We start from the raw sequence: 18,500 nt of genomic DNA, 5'->3' as shown, positions 1-18,500 counted from the left end.
TTCCTCTGCTAAGCGGGCATCCCTTTCCTTGTTTAATTGCCCAATTAGACCAACCAATAGGAAAGCACGCAAGTGCATTTTCCGGTGTTCGATGGCAGTGATGTATCATCACGTGACAGTGGGGCTGTGGTGATGAGAACACCAACGCGATGGCTCCACCATCCGCCATGCTCTTTGACCTTACGTGCAAAGAAAGGGTAAAGCCCACGGCAAAGGACAAGAAGAACGCGGTGCAAGCGTGTCAACTTGGCCTAATCAATTCAGTTGCTTTCCTAGGTTTTGGCTATACTTCAACCCCCACTCTGTGCCTCCTCATCCCATGCATAAGACATGCGTGAGTCTCACCTTTTTAATCACAAGACTACATTAGAAATTTTCGATAATAATAATAATTAAATAAGATGAACTTGTCAGATTCCTTCCGCGTTCCTCTCGATTTGGCCGATTGTTTCTTGGTAATTAGGCACCCATCTTTTTCCTCTGACTTGAAACACCCAGATGGCTTGTCTATCGCTGATTGGCAGGGAACTCGGACCCACCTGTTGCGTCACTGGGTCCCGTGACCACAAAGTATTCGAATGGGGCCCAACGTTGATCGGTTCTTCATGGGCCCCAGAATGCACGATAGTATTCTTTTATTTCCGCTAAATTCTAATCTAGCTGTTAAACACATTGACCATTGATACCGATAGCAAGATTTTGGGATCAAATCATACTAGTACATGAACAATATTCAAAGAAGCATGAGATGGTGCATGTAATGGGCACTCCAAGTAGCAAAGGTGTGTTACTCCCATAGGCGTGTTATGTTTGATCCCTTTGGAGCCAACATCGTTATGACCAACAAAGGATTCCAACATAATCTATCTAAGGTTGGAGTAAATACGATGTGGCATTCAAGTCGGACGAACCTAGAATCACTTGCATTTGTCACGACCATCCAAGTAGACGCAAATCTCACCAGAAAACCACACATCTCGTGCGTGAGACACACACCGCAAACAGTATTTTCGTGGGGAACGAAGGAAGAATAAAAACGATTATTTCTTGTGGAGGGACAACACGACAAACCGTGTCCACAACTTTAGGAGCGAGGATTAGGAAGAGGGCAAACATGAAATTATCCCCGGTGCCTTAGGTTACACGCGGCGCCTGCTGGTTGGTCCTGACCCGGTGTGGTCCTTAGCTGGCGGTGTCACCGACGGCGACGCCCTCTTTATCCCTGGCCGACCGGCTACTGCCCGTGACTCTATGCCATAACCGGAAAGGAGAGTCAGAGATAAAGAGGTAGAATTTAAGGTTCCGGGAGCGTTACCGTAAGAGGAAAGGATCCAAGAGCAGGGAGAGGCGGGCCCCGCCATTTTTGTGGTGGTCCGAGGCAATTGGCCTGCGGTGGGGTCGGGGAACGCTGGGTTCCTTTCCCATTTATTTATTTATTTATTATTATTTTCTCTGGATTTCTAGTAATTTAAATACCATATTTTCCCCTTATAACTTTTAATATAACATTACTTCTTCATAATATGCCCTCGGGGTTAATCATCGATTAGATAATTAAAACATATACGATTATAATTAGCCTGCCGAATGGACGGTCAAGATTTCATGGGTTAGTGTCTTCTGGGTTGGCAAGTTGATGGATTGATTGATGCGTGTGTTGGGGACCAAACTGAACTCTGTTTTCGGAGGAAACAAGTGGTACTTGTTAGACTTTGACACCTGTGTTCGTTTTGACAACACATTTTGTCCAAATCCTCGTGCATGACAACAGTGAGACCCAATCCATTCAGTAAACAAATCTATTTTAATGTTAGATTAACCATATAAGTTGCTTGAGAAGATAACGATACCAAGAACCACATTCGATTGCTTCCTAGAAGATGAAAGATTGTAGTTTTGACATTGGTTTCCTATATGATTTGGTGGGTAGGGTAGGGCATTTTGACGAGGTAAGACTTAATTGTCATATTTGTATTGTTGTTGTGAAGTCCCACCGAGGCCTTGACTTTCAATAAACTCATTATAGGTAATTCATTTTACTCACTTGCAAGTTATCCAATTTCTTTCGCAATCACAACTCTAGAATATTTATGATAATAATTTGAATCAGTGCACGAAAATAGAATTTCTTATTATTACAACTAAGTAATAAGCAAACGTACTGAATAATCTAAGGAAGACGTGCAATGTTAAGTCAACTAAATATTTTATCTTTCTTGGATCGACTACTTGATTTTACCTTCCATTATTTATTTTTTGTACACATAAAATATCCCTTTCGGGTCCCACTACAAATTAATTTTCTTATGTCCCTTTCCTATGATCCTCCAAAATGGATCGAAGAAACGCCACCTAATCCTAACTCACTTGCCGCTAATTACTCAACGTAAGACCCCGATTACCGAGCACGGCAACACCTTTCTCACTCGTCTTTTGGTTGGGCGCTCCTTCGGGGTCCGCTCTTCAGCCAAGCGCAGAGCAGGTGATCCGGAGAGTATCGCGTCTCCGGGTAAGACAAGTATTCGTGTATTAAGAATCTTGCTTCGGTACGTGTACGGCTCATGTCCCTTCGTTCATACGCGGCGACGACCAATCAGTTAATCTCCAGCCGTCGAATGCGATCCTCTCCGTCCGATTTCGTCCGACGGACCAGATTTGCCCAATCGCGGATATTTTGTCCTCTTGTGCTCCGCCCCCACGGAAACCGGGATACCGGCTTCTCCCGGTCGCCCCGCACCTCTATATATTCTATTATTTGCGCCCCTCCCTCCCCCACGTCTCTCCTCCTCCCTTTCGCCGCCGCCGACGCCGGCCAGCGCTGCCGGAATTCTCTGCCGCCCTAGCCTCACCTCACCTCAGTGACCCTCGGTTCGTCGTCGGTCTTTGCTCTCGTCTTGGTGGGCTTATGTTATGTCTTGTCTCTTTTGATCCGTGTTCCTACTTCGTTCTTGATCATCTACTCCTGATCGCGTCTGATTCTTGGGAACTTTGTGATCTTCCATTCCTTCAGGTCTTGATCTTATATAGGAGCTTGGGGAATCCACCGTAGTCGTTACAATCATCGAGGGTCCAAGGCAGATGTTCCGTGAGAACGATTCCGCCTTGTCCTGTTTCTACCTGTACTTGCTGTGGCTCTTCTTCCGGAAATAATCCAGAACTCGATCCCAAAGTGTAGAAGAGTAGTTTCAGATCAAGCGTCCACTGAATCAGATCAAAAGGTGGAATCTTTTTGATAATTTTCGCAAGGATGTTGGACCTCAACGTGGCGTCGTCGGGAGAGTCGACGGCCGTTGAGGAGGAGACCATTGGTAGAGGCACCGGCGGCGGAGGGCTGGCGATTGGCTCCGATACCTCCGAATCATCCGTCCTCAACGCCGAGGCCTCCGCTGACGCGGCGGCCGATGAGAACTCGTGCTCGACCCGGCTGGTCACCGCCCCTGCCATCGAGTTTGGCATCTTGAGGAGCTCCGCGTCGGAAGAAGGCGAGAATGATGTCGACGAGGAGATCGAGGAGGTCAGAAACGTTGTTTCGCAGGAGCCTGCGTTGATTACCAGGCAGCTCTTTCCGCCTGAGCCGCCGCTCGAATCGTTCCCGGCGGCGTCCTCCTCGCCGTCATCATCAAAACTGCAGTGGATGGATCCTAGCTTCTACCAGGCCGATATTGCGCCGCAGGCGACAGTCCCACATCCTCGGCAGTGGCAGCCACAGCCACAGCCACAGCCACAGCCACAGCAGCAACAACAACAACAACAACAGGTGAAGAAGAGTAGGAGGGGGCCTCGCTCCCGGAGCTCTCAGTACAGGGGAGTCACGTTCTACCGGAGGACAGGAAGATGGGAATCCCACATATGGTTGGCATCTTCTTTCTTGAGTCTATCTCTTTCCCCTAGTCTTGCAATCAATTGACTAGAATTTTCTTGTCGACAGGGATTGCGGGAAGCAGGTCTATTTGGGTAAGAATTCTCCGGCAGTAATTGTGTTCTTGATTGTTCTTGGTAGTAATTCTCTCATGCTCATATCTTCTTTTTCTGATTCTCCCTGATGCTAACAGGAGGCTTTAACACTGCTCATGTGGCTGCGAGGTTTGAATCATCTACTCCTCTCATCTGCACATGTTTCTCTCTGTTTCCATGTTTCGGGAGAATTCATACTGGTCTAAGATTCTCATCACAGGGCATATGATCGAGCGGCAATCAAGTTCAGGGGAATTGATGCTGATATCAATTTCAATCTCAGTGACTACGAGGAAGACATGAAACAGGTAATGGAATGCATTGGAATATGTTGTGTAGTGGTTCTGGTAGATGGACAAGCACAATTCATCCGTCCCCTTCTACCTTGTCAGATGAAGAATTTGACAAAAGAAGAGTTTGTGCACATACTTCGCCGACAAAGCACTGGCTTTTCGAGAGGAAGCTCCAAATACAGAGGGGTGACTCTTCACAAGTGTGGCCGATGGGAAGCTCGCATGGGGCAGTTGCTTGGCAAGAAGTAAGAATTGTGTGCTCACTACTCGATTGTTGTTGTTGTAGTTTTTGCTTTGGATCAGCTTGTGTTCACAGTTCTATCGATATGAAAGTCATTGATACCGGAAGTCCTAGAGATAATAATGGAAACCCACTCTTTACCATGCTTGGATGTGCAGGTACATATATCTGGGGCTATTCGACAGTGAAGAAGAGGCAGCAATGTCAGTCTAAGCATGGATTTTTCTTATTGCTGACAAATCTTAACTTTGTAGAGTTCCATTCAAATACCAATATCGGTTTTGCTATTTGTTGTTCTTCAACATCAGGGCTTATGACAAAGCAGCTTTAAAATGCAATGGGAGGGAAGCAGTCACCAATTTCGATCCGAGTTCATATGAGGGACATCTATCGACCGAGGCTGATTCGGAAGGTACAATCACAAATTGCAGTCTGTTTCCTTGTCTTTCTCATGGATAGAAATGACTACATGAAGTTCAATAAATCCCTTAATGTCATCATATATATTGTTTGAATGATTTTGTCATTCACTCAGGCCAAAGCGTCGATTTGAACTTGAAAATTTCTCAACCTGATGTTCATAGTCCAAAGAGGGATCAAAACCCGCCAGAAATCCTGTATTCCTATAGCCCATCTGAAGCTTCTGCTACAAAAAGGGTACAGGTAGGTGAATTGTTACCATTGCAATCCTTGTTACTTTTAGCTGTTACTTCTCATAATTAGAATCCAAAGCACGTTTGTCAGAGACTTTTAGCAGATTGTTTCCTCTTCCACAAGTGATACCCTTAATTCTTAGGATGCCAACATACCATCTCACAGAAGAAAATGCTCTTGCAAGCTTAGCTTAGCTTTTTCTTGTTAGAAATTATGCTCAAGAAGGTTATGGGTTTTGTCATTTTATAACATGTCTCAATCCTGTTTCGGTTCTTTGTGCCCCACAATTATCACCATTCGATGAATAATTGTAATTATTTTATATTTGTTTAACATTGAAAATCAAGGGATCCTTTAGTAGCAAATCGCTATCTGTAAATGCTGACTGGCAGCTATCTTTTTTACTGCTACAGATTAGCAGCCCTCCTCTGCAACCAACCTCTACTCCGTATCACATGGATATGCCCCCTGATAAATCTCATGCTTGGACTGCTCAAAATCCTCCTTTTTATTCCACCACTGAGGTAACATTTTGAATGTTATTTCTGTCTTCCCTCATGGATTGTAGTTGTTCTTGTCTTGATACTGTGGACAATGCAGAGAACACAATGACATGGCTTTAAACGTATTAGGTAAGATCATAGTAGCTGACATTTTTGAACTAGTCAATGATGCTTTGTTAGAGGCAAAAATCCGCTCCCGATGCCGGCTTAGCTGGATGATCTATGCCTTAGGGAGCATTAGTCTAGCCATTTATAGTATGTGTACATTATTGAGATGTCATCTGAACGTAGGGTGAACCTGCTAACCTATGTTCCTACCATGACTTGTGGTTTATGAGAAATTACTCTTGGATAATCTCGGAACTTTGCATCAGCTGTAGGTAAGTACTCTCAAAATCAGGCAAATTGTCGACATATAATGTCACTGACAACCTGTCATGGGCCTGCCTCTTCATGTTGGAATCATTTTTTCTTCATGCTTGACGTGCTGCAGCAGTGCAAATGTTGACAGGGACAACATGATCAAGCTTAAGCATTCTAATTAGATATTATCGTCTGAATAAAAAATATATATTGCTTGTCTTAGTAGAAGAATCACGCAGCTCTAACAATTTACCCAACAATTTACTTGTTGTTAAACAGCATCAAAATACTCAGCTTTGGCTCAGCGCTCGCAAATGATTACAGAAGTTGCTTGCCTGAGAACTTCTGTATTCTGTTCTCAGTTCCATACAATCTGATCTGCGACTGCTGCCTGCTAAATACAGGAAAGAGACAGAAAGAAGAGGCCCATGGTGGGATTGCAAGCTCTCCCAAACTGGACATGGCAGATGCATGGCTCAACTCCTTTGCCGCTGTTCTCCTGTGCAGCATCATCAGGATTCCCAACTGCCATCATAACTGCTGCCATTCCTCCCCCGAAACCACCAGCTTCAACATCATCTCCATTTCCTTCTACCAGTCATATCTGATTGCCACTGCAGAAGTTACCATGATAATTCTTGCTTGGAATGTGAAATTTCATCTGTGCAAGACTCTATATTTGCCACATCTTTTTTCATATGCAAGGAGGGAGTCATGCTGGATGGTCATCTGACTGTTCTAACATCCATGTTGCTGCAATTTTTCACATGTGTCTAGCAGATCTGGGATTGACATTGAGGTGAATGCTCAGGATTTTGAATCTGATCCTTGTTCTTTTCTTCCTTTTTTGGTTCTGGGAACAGGATTTGAGACTCTGTGCCAGAACCAGATGAAATGGACTTGTTCATGCCTTCTTTCTTCACCCTGTGTGCTCCCCCCTCCCAAGTCCTAATTTGGTCCTTTGACAGCAGTCCTTTTACCCTTGTAAAAGTTGTGATTATATTGTGGTGTGAACTGATTACTCAATGAAACTCAAGTAAAATTGCTGTGTCTCACTACTTGTCGGTTCTTCTACATGTGCAAGAGTTGCTCTTTGAAGATTTCTATAAGCATTCAGATGGATTAGCAATTACTGAAGTGGTGATGATTAAGCTAGCTAGCTAGCATGCAGAAGATACCTTCAAATATGAGGTGAAGACATACACCATTCTCATTTTAACTGTCGATATAAATCAAAGCATGCTTCTCATGCTGCCATGACAGGACACAACAGCCAAACCTGTTAGTACTCGTCGAAGCTGCCAGGGCAACACGTAGCAGCCAATCATTAATTATCAAGCACAATCATGCCATTACTGAGGATGTTGACATCTTCCAAGCTTCCTAAGGACCCAATTGATTCAGGATAATTTAGTGCACCAAAAAGTTCTTTGAACAGTGCAACATCGGCAAGTGTGAGTCGGTAGGAAGCGTCCTCGTATCAACTTCACGATGCAACTACAACCGAGCCCGCCCGGGCTTAAAAGCATCACAACAAGCGCACGAGAGTTGCTTTCGAGGATACTTGCTATCGGCCGGCAGAGTAAGAGCGGGCATAGCACCATGATCAACAACAGCTTGACGCCTCCGCCGCGCACAACAAGTGGATGTCGGAGGGAGGCCTCCTTCATGCGCTTTTAGTGTTTGATGATTTGGGCCAACGACAGCTTCTATCCCATTTCCTGTGCCGCGAAAGAGAGGTATTTGCACTGTCTTTTTGTTTTTTGTTCTGAAATTAAAAAAACAGAAACTTTTAATTTTTTTCATTAAGAAAAGCTTCCTTAAAACGTTACCTCTTCTTCGATGAGCCGAAGCGGGCCCCACGGGCACGAGGCTGGTCCATGAGACGGGTAAGTGGGAAAGCGTGGATCTTTGCGTTGTACTATGCTTCGAAAGCGACGCGGCATCAATAGATATATATTTATTAATGAAGACACGTTATTTATTATTCCTCTTTTTACTTGAATGCTATATGTTTCTTCAACGTAGTGTACCATAAACAATGCATTGATGTAGATTTAAGTTAATTCTCATAATATTTTGTTCTAAATTATTCTAAATGACTTATATACACTATTTTGTGTGTGTGTATGAGAGAGAGAGAGAGAGAGAGAGAGAGAGAGAGAGATTGATTAAAACAAAAAGAATCCCCTTTTGCCATATCTTACAATAAAAATTATTTATATTTTGTTTGCCAAATTCTATGGGAAAAATATAGTAAATAATTGGTTGGTTAAGAGTGACAAAAACAATTATAAATAATATGAATAAAAACTGGGGGGTATTTTAGGTATTTTAAGATTAGTTAGTTAATAGTTCAAAATGAGTCCGCCGCCGCGGGCTTTTTCCGGTGAACCGCCCCTTTTTAAGTCCCTTCCGACTGAAGGCGTCCTCGCCCCTCCCAGTCTTCCCTCCCGTAGCAGTGGCAGCTCCCCGCCGCTCCACGAGCTCCGCCTTCAGCCCGACCTAACACCCGGCGGAACCCGTATTCTTCTTGCTGTCCTCTTTCCCCGTCTCTTCGTGTCCGTTTTCTCGTCGCCCCCCCGTTCCTTGATCCGGAGCGCGTAGCCTCTCGCGTCGCCCGCGTTTGATTCTCGGGCTGTTGCTCTCGTCCGCCATTTCGATCTGGGACGAAGTCTTGATCCTCCTCTTCCGATTTCCTTCGTGGATTTATCCTTTTCTTGGTTATGATCCGTTGGTGTTTCTTGGATTCTTTGCGGATGAACCCTTTCTTTCTTTCGTCTATCTTTGGATATTATGCTGTTCTGCGACTAGGGTTTCTGGCCGTACGTGCCTCACTCCGTGCTCGTTTCTTGTCGGAATCTTCCGGGTTTCCTTTTTTTTTCTTGGATTCTTCGCCGGTGAAACCCTCTTTCTACCGTGTTCTAACTTGTTCCAGAATGTTCGATTCCCTGTTTATCTTTCGGAGTCATCTGAAGCGCAGACGCCGCACATGTTTGTTTGTTGGACTCTTTATGTCTCTGTTTTCTTGATTTCTGTTGCCTTCTTGAACCGACTGTGGGCGACAACAGAAGAGCGAGAGGCGCTCGACAAAATGCCATAACGCGAATCATGATAAAAGCATACAAATACGGAGGAAAAAAAAAACTCGATCATTCACCTTTTGAGTCCATCGTGGACGAAAACAGCTGGGCAACAAATGCGATAAGGTGACATCACGAATAAATAAAGAAACAGAATTCAACCGATCACTTCTTGAACCGATCGTGGGCGACAACAGAAGGGCGAGAGGTGCTCAACGAAATGCCATAACATGGATTATGAGGAAAGAATAAAGATATGGTCATGGTAGAGGAGAACCCAGAAGTCGATTGTTCACTTCTTGAACCGACCGTGGGCAACGAACAAAAGGGCGAGAGGTGCTCAACAAAATGCCATAACATGGATCATGAGGAAAGAATAAAGATACGATCATGGGAGAGGAAAACCGAGCAGTCGATCATTCACTTCTTGAACCCATCGTGGGCGACAAACAGAAGGGCGAGAGGTGCTCGACAAAATGCCATAACGTGAATCATGAGAAAACAATACAGGTGTGACTATAGGATAGAAAAAAACAGAACTCGACCATTCATTTATTCAGAATATAAATGAGTAGAACTCAACCGATGACTTCTTGAACCCATCGTGGGCGACAATAGAAGGGCTAGAGGTGCCCAATGAAACGCCACAACATGGGTCATGAGGAAAGAATAGAGATACGATCATGAGAGAGGAAAAATGCTATAGAAAGGGCGAGAGGTGCTCGACAAAATGCTATAGAAAGAATTAATTTGTTTTTTTTAATATCTCACCTTTTCAAAATTACCTACAAAAACACCTGAACTGAAGAATTTTTATTTCTTTATCAAGAAGCAAAACTAAAACAATTGTTCAAGTCATGGGGCATTAGGGAATAACAAATACTAGATTCTAAAGAACAAGAACCATAATGTAATCAGCAAGTCAATTACTAAAATAACCTTTCTTCGCTAGTGAAATCAGAACCACCATTGCAACTTGTCTACCAAATGGGATATATACTAACCACATTAACCACCATGATCTACTTCATACATTGAGAAAGCCGCACCAGTGTCATCAAAATCTTGTTTTACATAATGTAACGTGGTAACTGCATATGCTGCAGTCCCTGTGACCACCACCAAAGGCTAAGAAGATACAGGAACATATTGGAGACCTGTAAGGAAACAATTTTAGAAGAGGCAACAGCTTTACTTCGAAGTTGGCCAATCTGGGTGATGCTAATTAGAGGAGGGGATGTCATCGTACCTTACCATGCAAACCCTCGATCATGACAACTCCTCATCAGGTGTGAGCTACAAAGCTGTTGCCTTCTGGATTCAGAAAAAAAAAAAAAACAAGATTAAACAAAAAGGAATTAAGAAAAATGTAAAGACTGAGCAAAACAACCATTATTCTCCCACATCCTGAATCTTTCTTAGTTGCATAGACCTACCAGGTCAGAGTTGGATTGGCCGCTAACTTTAGGTGAAGCTTGTGAAAACCTGAGAAGAATACACAATGAGAAATAGTATCAGATGAGGTTTGTGTCTGAAGAGCATGAAGGCTACTGATTAATTGGGCTGATAAGGTATAATGCTAAGTAGACCAATCTTTTATGAATATGAATTTTGCCTCCCTCTAGGTGCAAACAAGTTAAAATGGGAAGTTTATGCCACATGAAAGGGAAAAAGTGCTCCAAAAGTGAAAATATTAGGAGCCTCAGGTGTTGTCTATGTTTAAAGAATCAATCTTGGAAATCAAGGCAATACAAATCTATGACTATGTTGTCTCTATTAGATTGTTTCTGAAAAAGAACTTTCAATCTTCAGAAGTTTCTAAATCGAAAACCAGAGAGCTGTAACATCAGGTTCTAGATTATAAGTCATGGTGTGACAGCCAAACTTGGTAAAAATAAATCACGAAGAAACAAACTATTTTACCTATATCTGAAAGCATTAAAAATAAATTCACCAAAATCCAAACAAAACAATCATCACCTGATTGCTCGTGCCTTTCTTTTCTCCTCTTCTGAAGTATCCAACTTTGAGTATGGTGCAAATCGTTCCAACCGAGCCTTCTTCTTTGCCTCCTCATCAGTTTCAGCCTTAAGCCCAAACCTAAAAGTATGGCAAAGAAAGAGCCGGACTTAGAGCTTGTACCTTTAGCTAATACATATCAGTCGTGTCAACAAAAGTAAGCACCTCTCAGCCCGGGCCTTTCTTTTCTGCTCCTCTAGTGGTCCTACAATCTTCCCTCCATCCAAGGTTGATACAGTTCCAAACCTGCAATGTAAAGGGAAGTAAAGGTAACAATATCTACATTAAAAAAAAAATTGATTCTCGACTAAATCGGTAAGACGATAGAACAATAATGGTTTGCAGAACAATACTAGAAACAAGGAAGATCATTCCCTTATAGTAAGGCCTGAAAAGTATGATAAACAAAAAACATGCAAGAGGTACACTCCATTGAGTGAACAACCAAAAATCTAAAAGAGACCAGCACCACATTATGGAAACAGATGCTAGTTAAATGCACTCTTCCACACTAACAAAAGCATCATCCTGCACAAAAGATGAAACTGCTAAATTAAAATGCATTTGTTACCTACTTCAATTGCACAGCAACCACCAATAAGGGGATCATTTGGGTCATAATAGCAGTAATATCACCCAAATAAAAAAAAAGCTCACTGCAGTATTGCACCCCAACCACATGCAATTTAAAAATGCTTACTTTACAGTAAGTTCAATAGATTAAACCGACAACAGATCAATGAAAGCACAAAAAGCATCTTCAAGTAGTAAAAGCTGGCAAGTTAAAAGGCAATGGATTTAGTCCATAAACAACTCTGACGTCATATAAATAAGAAGGCATCCATTTCCTTGCCGAAAGAAGTTCACAGAATAAATCTTGAATATTTTAGCTCCTGCATTCACTGGAACAAGGCGATGAGCAAAACAGGATCAGGAGATCATGTAAACATTTAGAGTGATGATACATGCAAGTCATAACTCAGGCATCAGTGCCTCTTCAACTTAAATGAGAAGCTGCTCAGACCACACCTCATAAGAAAAAGTGACTACTAAATTAAGGATTAGCATTGAACATTCAAAGATAGCAATTAACAAAAGTCACCTTGAGATATAGTTTGCAATAAAACAAAATGGAGAAAAAGACACGAGAAATAGTTGATGGTGCATTCATGTAAAGGCTTTGACCCTACAATACCTTGACTTTCTGCAAGTTTCAGTGATTATGTCATACTGCCTACCTGGCAAAGTATGGGAATTGACGGCATGCCAAGGGTGTGTTGAAGCCTTTATATCTTTTATATGTCATGTTTCTATTAGCTGTACAAAACCATGTTCACATGCAGGCACAGTACCAACTTGAAGCACACAAGGAAATGAAAATCCTTAATCCCTACAAATGTTGTCTCTTCAAAGAGTGGAGAAAAGCCATCTCTTCTGAAAAGCACCTTAAGTTCTATGGAGAAATCCGATATTTTTGAGAAAGTAACATAGGTTCCCAAGAGTGCAATTAATGCACCAGTTTAGTTTTTTCAACCAAAACAGAACAGAAGAAGAACAAATAAGGTCCCATCTATGAAGAATTGCTTAACTAATTTTTTTTCCTGTCATTGAATTTTATTAAGGACAATATCACTACTTCAATAAAAAACCATCAAATATCCATTTATTGTTTTTAATGAAGCTTTCTTAGGTCTTCCTCCACCTCTAGTGTGCTAATTTTTTTGAAAAATGACATGTCGCTGTATTCATGTCATGTCGTGACTATGTCCCGTGTCCTGTGTCTGTGCTTCTTACATTCAAATTGCAAGACAGCTTAACAGTGGCATACAATGCAAGTGCAAGCTTCCCTTTCTGTCTCCTCTTCTCTCTCTTCAGAACATAACAAGAATCAAGCATAGAAGTGGCAACCACAGCCATAAAAGAAGTACGACAGCAACATAGCGACAGCAAGGACACTAAATGGGCCAACAGCAACCATAGCCCAATTGAGCCTTGGACGGGAGCAGGACAGCAGGGGCTCTTGAAGCTCCTGGACTCCTAAACAGGAGTTGCCTCGCTCCTGCCCCTGTCCTGAACCAGAGTCAGGGAATCCAGGGAAGATCAAGTATAATAACACAGAAGAGCAATGGTTGAGCTATAAACCATAGAGAATAGTAGCAGTCTATTATTTCCATAGTTCTTTTTTCCTAGCATTCGTGGGAATAGGACTTATTATATAAGAAAACTATATCCAACAATTCTATTCATCTTAAAAGATTGATTGACTAGTTTTCCAAAATTTCCAAAAGGAATACTTCTTTTCCTTTTTAGTTATTGGGAGACTTCTTTTCCTTGAATTAGAGAAGCACAAACTACAGGTACAATCCTTAAAAACGCTTTATCTCCTCATTTGACTCATAATTCATATTATAAATCTGACACACCTTTCTATCTGAATAAAACCATCACCAGCCTCTGGAACCTTGACATATTTACTCAGTTGAACTTTGGTAATCTTGACTACTTTCTAAGAAAAGAGGTGACTATCACGAGCCAACATACAAGAATATTACAATTCTTTTGTTTTAATGTTCTCTCTAAATGATTCTTATTAACTTTAGTCGCCAATTCGCCACGATTCCCTTTTGCCACCTGCATACATATCTGTCCACCACCAACCTAAGATAAAATCCTAAAAAATTCTTCTTGTTTTTGAGGAAAATTTTCATCATTAAGATGTGAAATCGCATCTTTTCACATAATCCAAACGAGGGAAGGGAAATCAGAAGAGCTAGTTCAAAGTTCAAACCCTGTACCTCTCAGCTCGAGAATTGCGTTTCTCCTGTTCCGAAAGCATCACGGGCGTCCCAAATCGCTCGGCTCGCCGGAGCTTCTTCTGGAGATCGGTGACAGGGGCTGCCTCCGAAGAACCCGAGTTGGATTGACCAGCAGCAGCAGCAGCGGCTTCAACGGCGGTCGGCGCGGTCTCCTTCTGCCCTACCACGCCGGTTGGTCCTTCCGCGTTCCCATGGATCTCGGGCTTCTGTGGGGCAGAACTAGGGTTTGGGAGGCGAACCGTCGGAGGAGAAGGCCTGTTATCCGGCACCGCCGCAGCAGGAGGGGCCACAACCTCCGCCGAGGGAGGTACACCCATGGCCTTCTTGCCCGACTGTGAGGAACCCTTGGGGTTTTGGGACGCCATGGGAATCTCGAATCGGAGGTGAGGGAGGCCGAGAGGCGGAAGAGGAGGCTAACGGGATTTCGGGGCGCGGTTTCAACAGAGCTAAAGGCCATGTGCGGTTTGCAGCCCACGGCCCAGACCGGTCCGGTTCAGTTAGTCCGGCTCAAGAGTCTTTATTGTTGCCGTTTTACGTGGAAGATTCCTATCGACGATCCGTTTTACTATTGACCCGAGATTTCACTGTAATATTTTGCACCCACTAATTATGATCGAATCTGGACGTTATGTTGTTCGAATACATTGCTTCGCGACGCCGTAGCGGATCACCTATCGGCAAGAATGTCGTCACCGCTGACGCTCTCTCAGAATCAACTCCAGAAGTCCTCCTTGATTAGATTAATCATGAAAAGTCTAATTTGCCCCCATCCTTCACTTTATTTCTTGAAACGTCTTCGTAGCACGCTTCCACTATATAGAGAGTGAGTGGTCGAGGTCGAGCTTTTAGAACGAGTTCTTGTGGTCGATCTTATAGCTTTCGCCAATGGCAGCAGCAGCGACCGCCAGGTAATTCGCGGGATCGTGTTCATTTCTCCAAGCCCTCCTTGATTCGATTAAGTGTTGCTGATCATGGAGGTGTGATGTTGGTGCAGTTTGACGAAGGAGGTGTTGCCTCCGACCCTCGATTCGACATCGGAACCACCGGAACTCTTCGATGGCACCACCAGGTAGTCAATCGATCGATCCATCCGGTTTTCGCTATGACGATGCTATTTGGATCGCAGCTTATTGATTTGATCCTTTCTTATTTGCTTTTCGAAGGTTGTATATCTCTTACATATGCCCATATGCGCAGCGCACCTGGATCACTAGGAATTATAAGGCAAGAAGTTTAGCAGGGTCAATTAGACAATCCTTTTGCATTATTATTTGGAAAGATTGGATTTTGAAGTGTATACACAAATGTATTTTAAAAGGAGGTGTACATGATAAATTTTATTCAATCTGCACCCTTGGGGAGCAGGGATTGCAGGAAAAGATCAAATTGGTTCCTATTGATCTGGATAACAAGCCAGCCTGGTATAAGGAGGTTTATCCCGCAAATAAGGTTTGATGCACCTTGATGTCCTCTATATGATCATTACCTTGTGGTGCTAGTATTGATTTGAACATTGGTTGAATAGGTACCATCTCTGGAGCATAATAATGAGGTGAAAGGAGAGAGTCTTGATCTGATAAAGTACATCAACAAAAATTTTGAAGGGCCAGAGTTACTGCCTGATGTAAGTAATTTCCTAGTATTTGTCCTGATAGGAACGCTACTTCATTCTATAAGTTTGTTTACATCTCGTAATGAAAATTACAGGATCCTGCAAAGCAGCAATTTGCAGAGGAGCTATTGTCTTATACTGATTCTTTCAACAAGGTTATGTACACTGCAATGACTTCCAAGGGAGATGTCGGTGATTATGTTGGTCAGAGAAGACAACATGTTCTTAGCTTCTGTGATATACTTATGGAACATAAAATTAAACAATTAGGCACTCATCTGTGTAAACCTGTTTAGGTGCTGCCCTCGACAAGTTGGAGGATGCCCTTTTGAAATTTGATGATGGTCCATTTTTCCTCGGCCATTTTAGTTTGGTAAGTACTTACATGTGGTTCGAGACCTTTCATCTACATGTCCATATTGTTTTGCTTTCCCCATTGTTTCTGGTCATCAGAATGGATGTAAGTCATGAATTTTTAGATCACTTTATTCTATTACTATGAATTTTTAATGACTTTGCCGATCGCCAATTGGTCCTTACCGAATTTCATAATTTACATATTGCTGGATATACTGGTGAGTTTTACATCTTAGTCTTGGTAATTGATTTCTATGAGTAGACATGATATTTATGTTATGGTGCTTCAACTATTTTGTTTGGTAATATGGTGATAGTTATTTAGGAAGCAATTGTTTGTTACTTCATTTCTTTTTTTCCTTGTGTTGTAGAGATGATATTTTTGTATGAAGACATGTAGTAAATGATGACTAAGTTCTATCATTTTTTAATAATGTTATTATTGCTGCTCTGAACTTTTTTTAATTCCTGATGTAATTTAGGTTGACATAGCATATGCTCCATTTATTGAAAGATTCCAGACTTTCTTGAAGGAGGTGAAGAACTATGACATCACTGAAGGCAGGCCTACACTAATATTGTGGATTGAGGTAGTTCCTTGCCTATTGGGAACATTGAATTCTCTATATTGTGATCTTTCTTATCATGCCAAGCTGTTCATGGTGGTGTGACATTCTCCTGCAGCTGTACATCTGCTTCATTTTGCAATTCTGTGAAAGAAAATTGATTTTTATGTGAAATTTATTGAACTTCTGATCAAATTAGCATGAAATTGGAAGATTATCTCCTTTCACTGTTCAATCAAAAGTTCTAATTTAGTTGGTTTTGGAAAAGAGAACTAATACTAGTCATCTGTGCCAAATTACATTGAATTGCATTAGTATTAAATCCATATTCATTTTGAGGAAACTGCTACACTTGCAAGCAATTACGGTGTGGTTTCTGATTTCTTTTACATAATTAAATTTGTCTTTATTTGTATAACCTCTCGTTTCTTTGCTACACTTACCTATCAAGCTTGTCACTTCTAGACCACCTACTCGTAGTTGTAGATATTCTGACTCAACTTATGTTGTTATGAGGAATTGGGCAAGATTGACGCCTACACACATACCAAGCAGGATCCTCAAGTGCTGTTGGCCAGGACTAAGAAGCGCTTGGGGGTAAAATATCATTATTGTTTCTCAGTTTGAATTTAGCTTCATACATTGGTGTTCGTTGTTCAAAAGCTAGATGATATTTACGTGTTCTTCCAATTTTCTGTTTTTCCAGATTGAGTGAAGAGTCCTCTATGCTCTTTTGTTTTACAGGTTCTGATCTCACCTGTTACATGTTCTTCTATGTTCATATGAAAAAGGACAAAAAAAAAAAAAAATGTTGGTCTGAATTTTCTTTATTCTTTCACTAGGATGTGAACTAACAAAGTGCAAAAGATCATGTTAATGCAGAAGTCGTTTACATCTTTCTCCTATTAATTAAGGAGATATACTCATTGGTGTTTCTGGGTTTTTTTCTCCCCAAAAGAAGTGTCTGTATCTAGATGCCTTTAGTCCCAAACCTACAGCATTGCAATCTATTTTGACTCCTCGATGTCTCTAATTCATAATTGTGATATGTAAATATTGCAGGTGGCTCGAATCTGATATAGAATATAAGATATACTGGGAGCTTTTTCTGAGAGATTAATCTTTGCTTCAGAGTTGGAAACAGAAGTAGAAGACAACCTTGGCCATTTCTGCAGCTAAAGTCATCTATCCTGCCTTTATACTGTTAGCAACATATAATAAATAGTTTGTGTAAGTGATGATGTCTGCAGTGTGTAGTGAACTGTTTGTTTGGTAATAGAAGGTTTATGCTTTAATGTCCTTTTGAGTTGGAGGGTAACTACTAAAGTGAACTTTAGAAGTAATATTATAGAAAATGCACTTACAGTTCCAATTATAAGACAAATTTCAAGGGCATTAGTGCTGATTTCTAGTTGGAAATTATTGAGAAGGGATCAAAGGCTGCCTTTTTTTAGTTGGTGCTCAGTTACTAAATTGTATACACAAAGTGTGTGTGTGTGTATATATATATATATACATATATGTATATATATATGTATACATATATATACATATACATACATATATATACATACATATACATACATATACATATATATATATATAGCATTTTTAGTATGAGTTTCTTGATAACAAATATAGAACAAATGCTGATTGAAAACAAAATTATGAAGTTTATGTCTCTTTTTTGTTATTTCCTTTTAAGTTGGTGGTTAAGTACTAAATTTGATTTTTAAAATAATATATAGAAAATGCATTTACAATTCTAATTATATTACAAAATTTAAAGGTATTATAACATATATTATTAATAGATTATAATATATATTATGAATTTCTTGATAACAAATGCACAACAAATGTTGATTGAAAAAAAAAATTGTGAAGTTTATGTCTCTTTTTGGTTATCTCCTTTTACATTGGTGGTTAGTTACTAAATTTGATTTTAAAAATAATATATAAATGCATATACAATTCTAATTATATTACAAAAAACCATAACATATATTGTTAATAAAATAAAATATTCCATTGTCAGG

General features: G+C 41.1%; 3 protein-coding genes across 7 annotated transcripts; 2 read left to right on the top strand and 1 right to left on the bottom strand.

Annotated features, from left to right (window-relative positions):
• The first annotated feature begins 2,760 nt into the window (after positions 1 to 2,760).
• Positions 2,761 to 7,060, top strand: LOC135587958 (APETALA2-like protein 1). Of its 4 annotated transcripts, none has more exons than XM_065079847.1 (11): positions 2,761 to 2,897; positions 3,011 to 3,852; positions 3,929 to 3,954; positions 4,053 to 4,083; positions 4,175 to 4,262; positions 4,347 to 4,492; positions 4,647 to 4,691; positions 4,797 to 4,900; positions 5,024 to 5,151; positions 5,556 to 5,666; positions 6,413 to 7,060. In XM_065079847.1, exons 2-11 carry the CDS (start codon positions 3,248 to 3,250, stop codon positions 6,614 to 6,616), a joined length of 1,488 nt encoding a protein of 495 aa, XP_064935919.1. In that variant the 5' UTR covers positions 2,761 to 2,897; positions 3,011 to 3,247; the 3' UTR covers positions 6,617 to 7,060. The 4 variants fall into 4 exon arrangements, with proteins under 4 accessions (XP_064935919.1, XP_064935922.1, XP_064935920.1 ...); XM_065079850.1 differs by having other exon boundaries at positions 6,288 to 6,551; XM_065079848.1 differs by having other exon boundaries at positions 2,781 to 2,868.
• Positions 7,061 to 9,889: 2,829 nt separating this feature from the next.
• On the bottom strand, positions 9,890 to 14,359 carry LOC135584666 (protein MODIFIER OF SNC1 11-like). 2 transcript variants are annotated; one of them, XM_065079845.1, is made up of 6 exons: positions 13,906 to 14,359; positions 11,276 to 11,356; positions 11,072 to 11,191; positions 10,528 to 10,576; positions 10,341 to 10,405; positions 9,890 to 10,248 (listed from the first exon to the last, which is right to left on the bottom strand). In XM_065079845.1, the coding sequence occupies exons 1-5, from the start codon at positions 14,289 to 14,291 to the stop codon at positions 10,388 to 10,390; spliced, it is 654 nt and encodes a 217-aa protein (XP_064935917.1). In that variant the 5' UTR covers positions 14,292 to 14,359; the 3' UTR covers positions 9,890 to 10,248; positions 10,341 to 10,387. The 2 variants fall into 2 exon arrangements, with proteins under 2 accessions (XP_064935917.1, XP_064935918.1); XM_065079846.1 differs by having other exon boundaries at positions 10,346 to 10,405.
• Positions 14,360 to 14,718: 359 nt separating this feature from the next.
• On the top strand, positions 14,719 to 17,767 carry LOC103995434 (protein IN2-1 homolog B). Its single transcript, XM_009416024.3, has 11 exons — positions 14,719 to 14,834; positions 14,921 to 14,995; positions 15,090 to 15,150; positions 15,292 to 15,375; positions 15,452 to 15,550; positions 15,634 to 15,742; positions 15,835 to 15,911; positions 16,378 to 16,485; positions 16,978 to 17,058; positions 17,168 to 17,205; positions 17,524 to 17,767. Exons 1-10 carry the CDS (start codon positions 14,812 to 14,814, stop codon positions 17,174 to 17,176), a joined length of 726 nt encoding a protein of 241 aa, XP_009414299.2. The 5' UTR covers positions 14,719 to 14,811; the 3' UTR covers positions 17,177 to 17,205; positions 17,524 to 17,767.
• The last annotated feature ends 733 nt before the right edge of the window (positions 17,768 to 18,500 follow it).

The sequence above is a fragment of the Musa acuminata genome, chromosome BXJ1-8 (assembly GCF_036884655.1).
Source record: "Musa acuminata AAA Group cultivar baxijiao chromosome BXJ1-8, Cavendish_Baxijiao_AAA, whole genome shotgun sequence".
NCBI classification, from domain to species: Eukaryota; Viridiplantae; Streptophyta; class Magnoliopsida; order Zingiberales; family Musaceae; genus Musa; species Musa acuminata.
The sequence above is the reverse complement of the archived record's forward strand: the minus strand, read 5'-3'. Positions and strand labels throughout refer to the sequence as shown.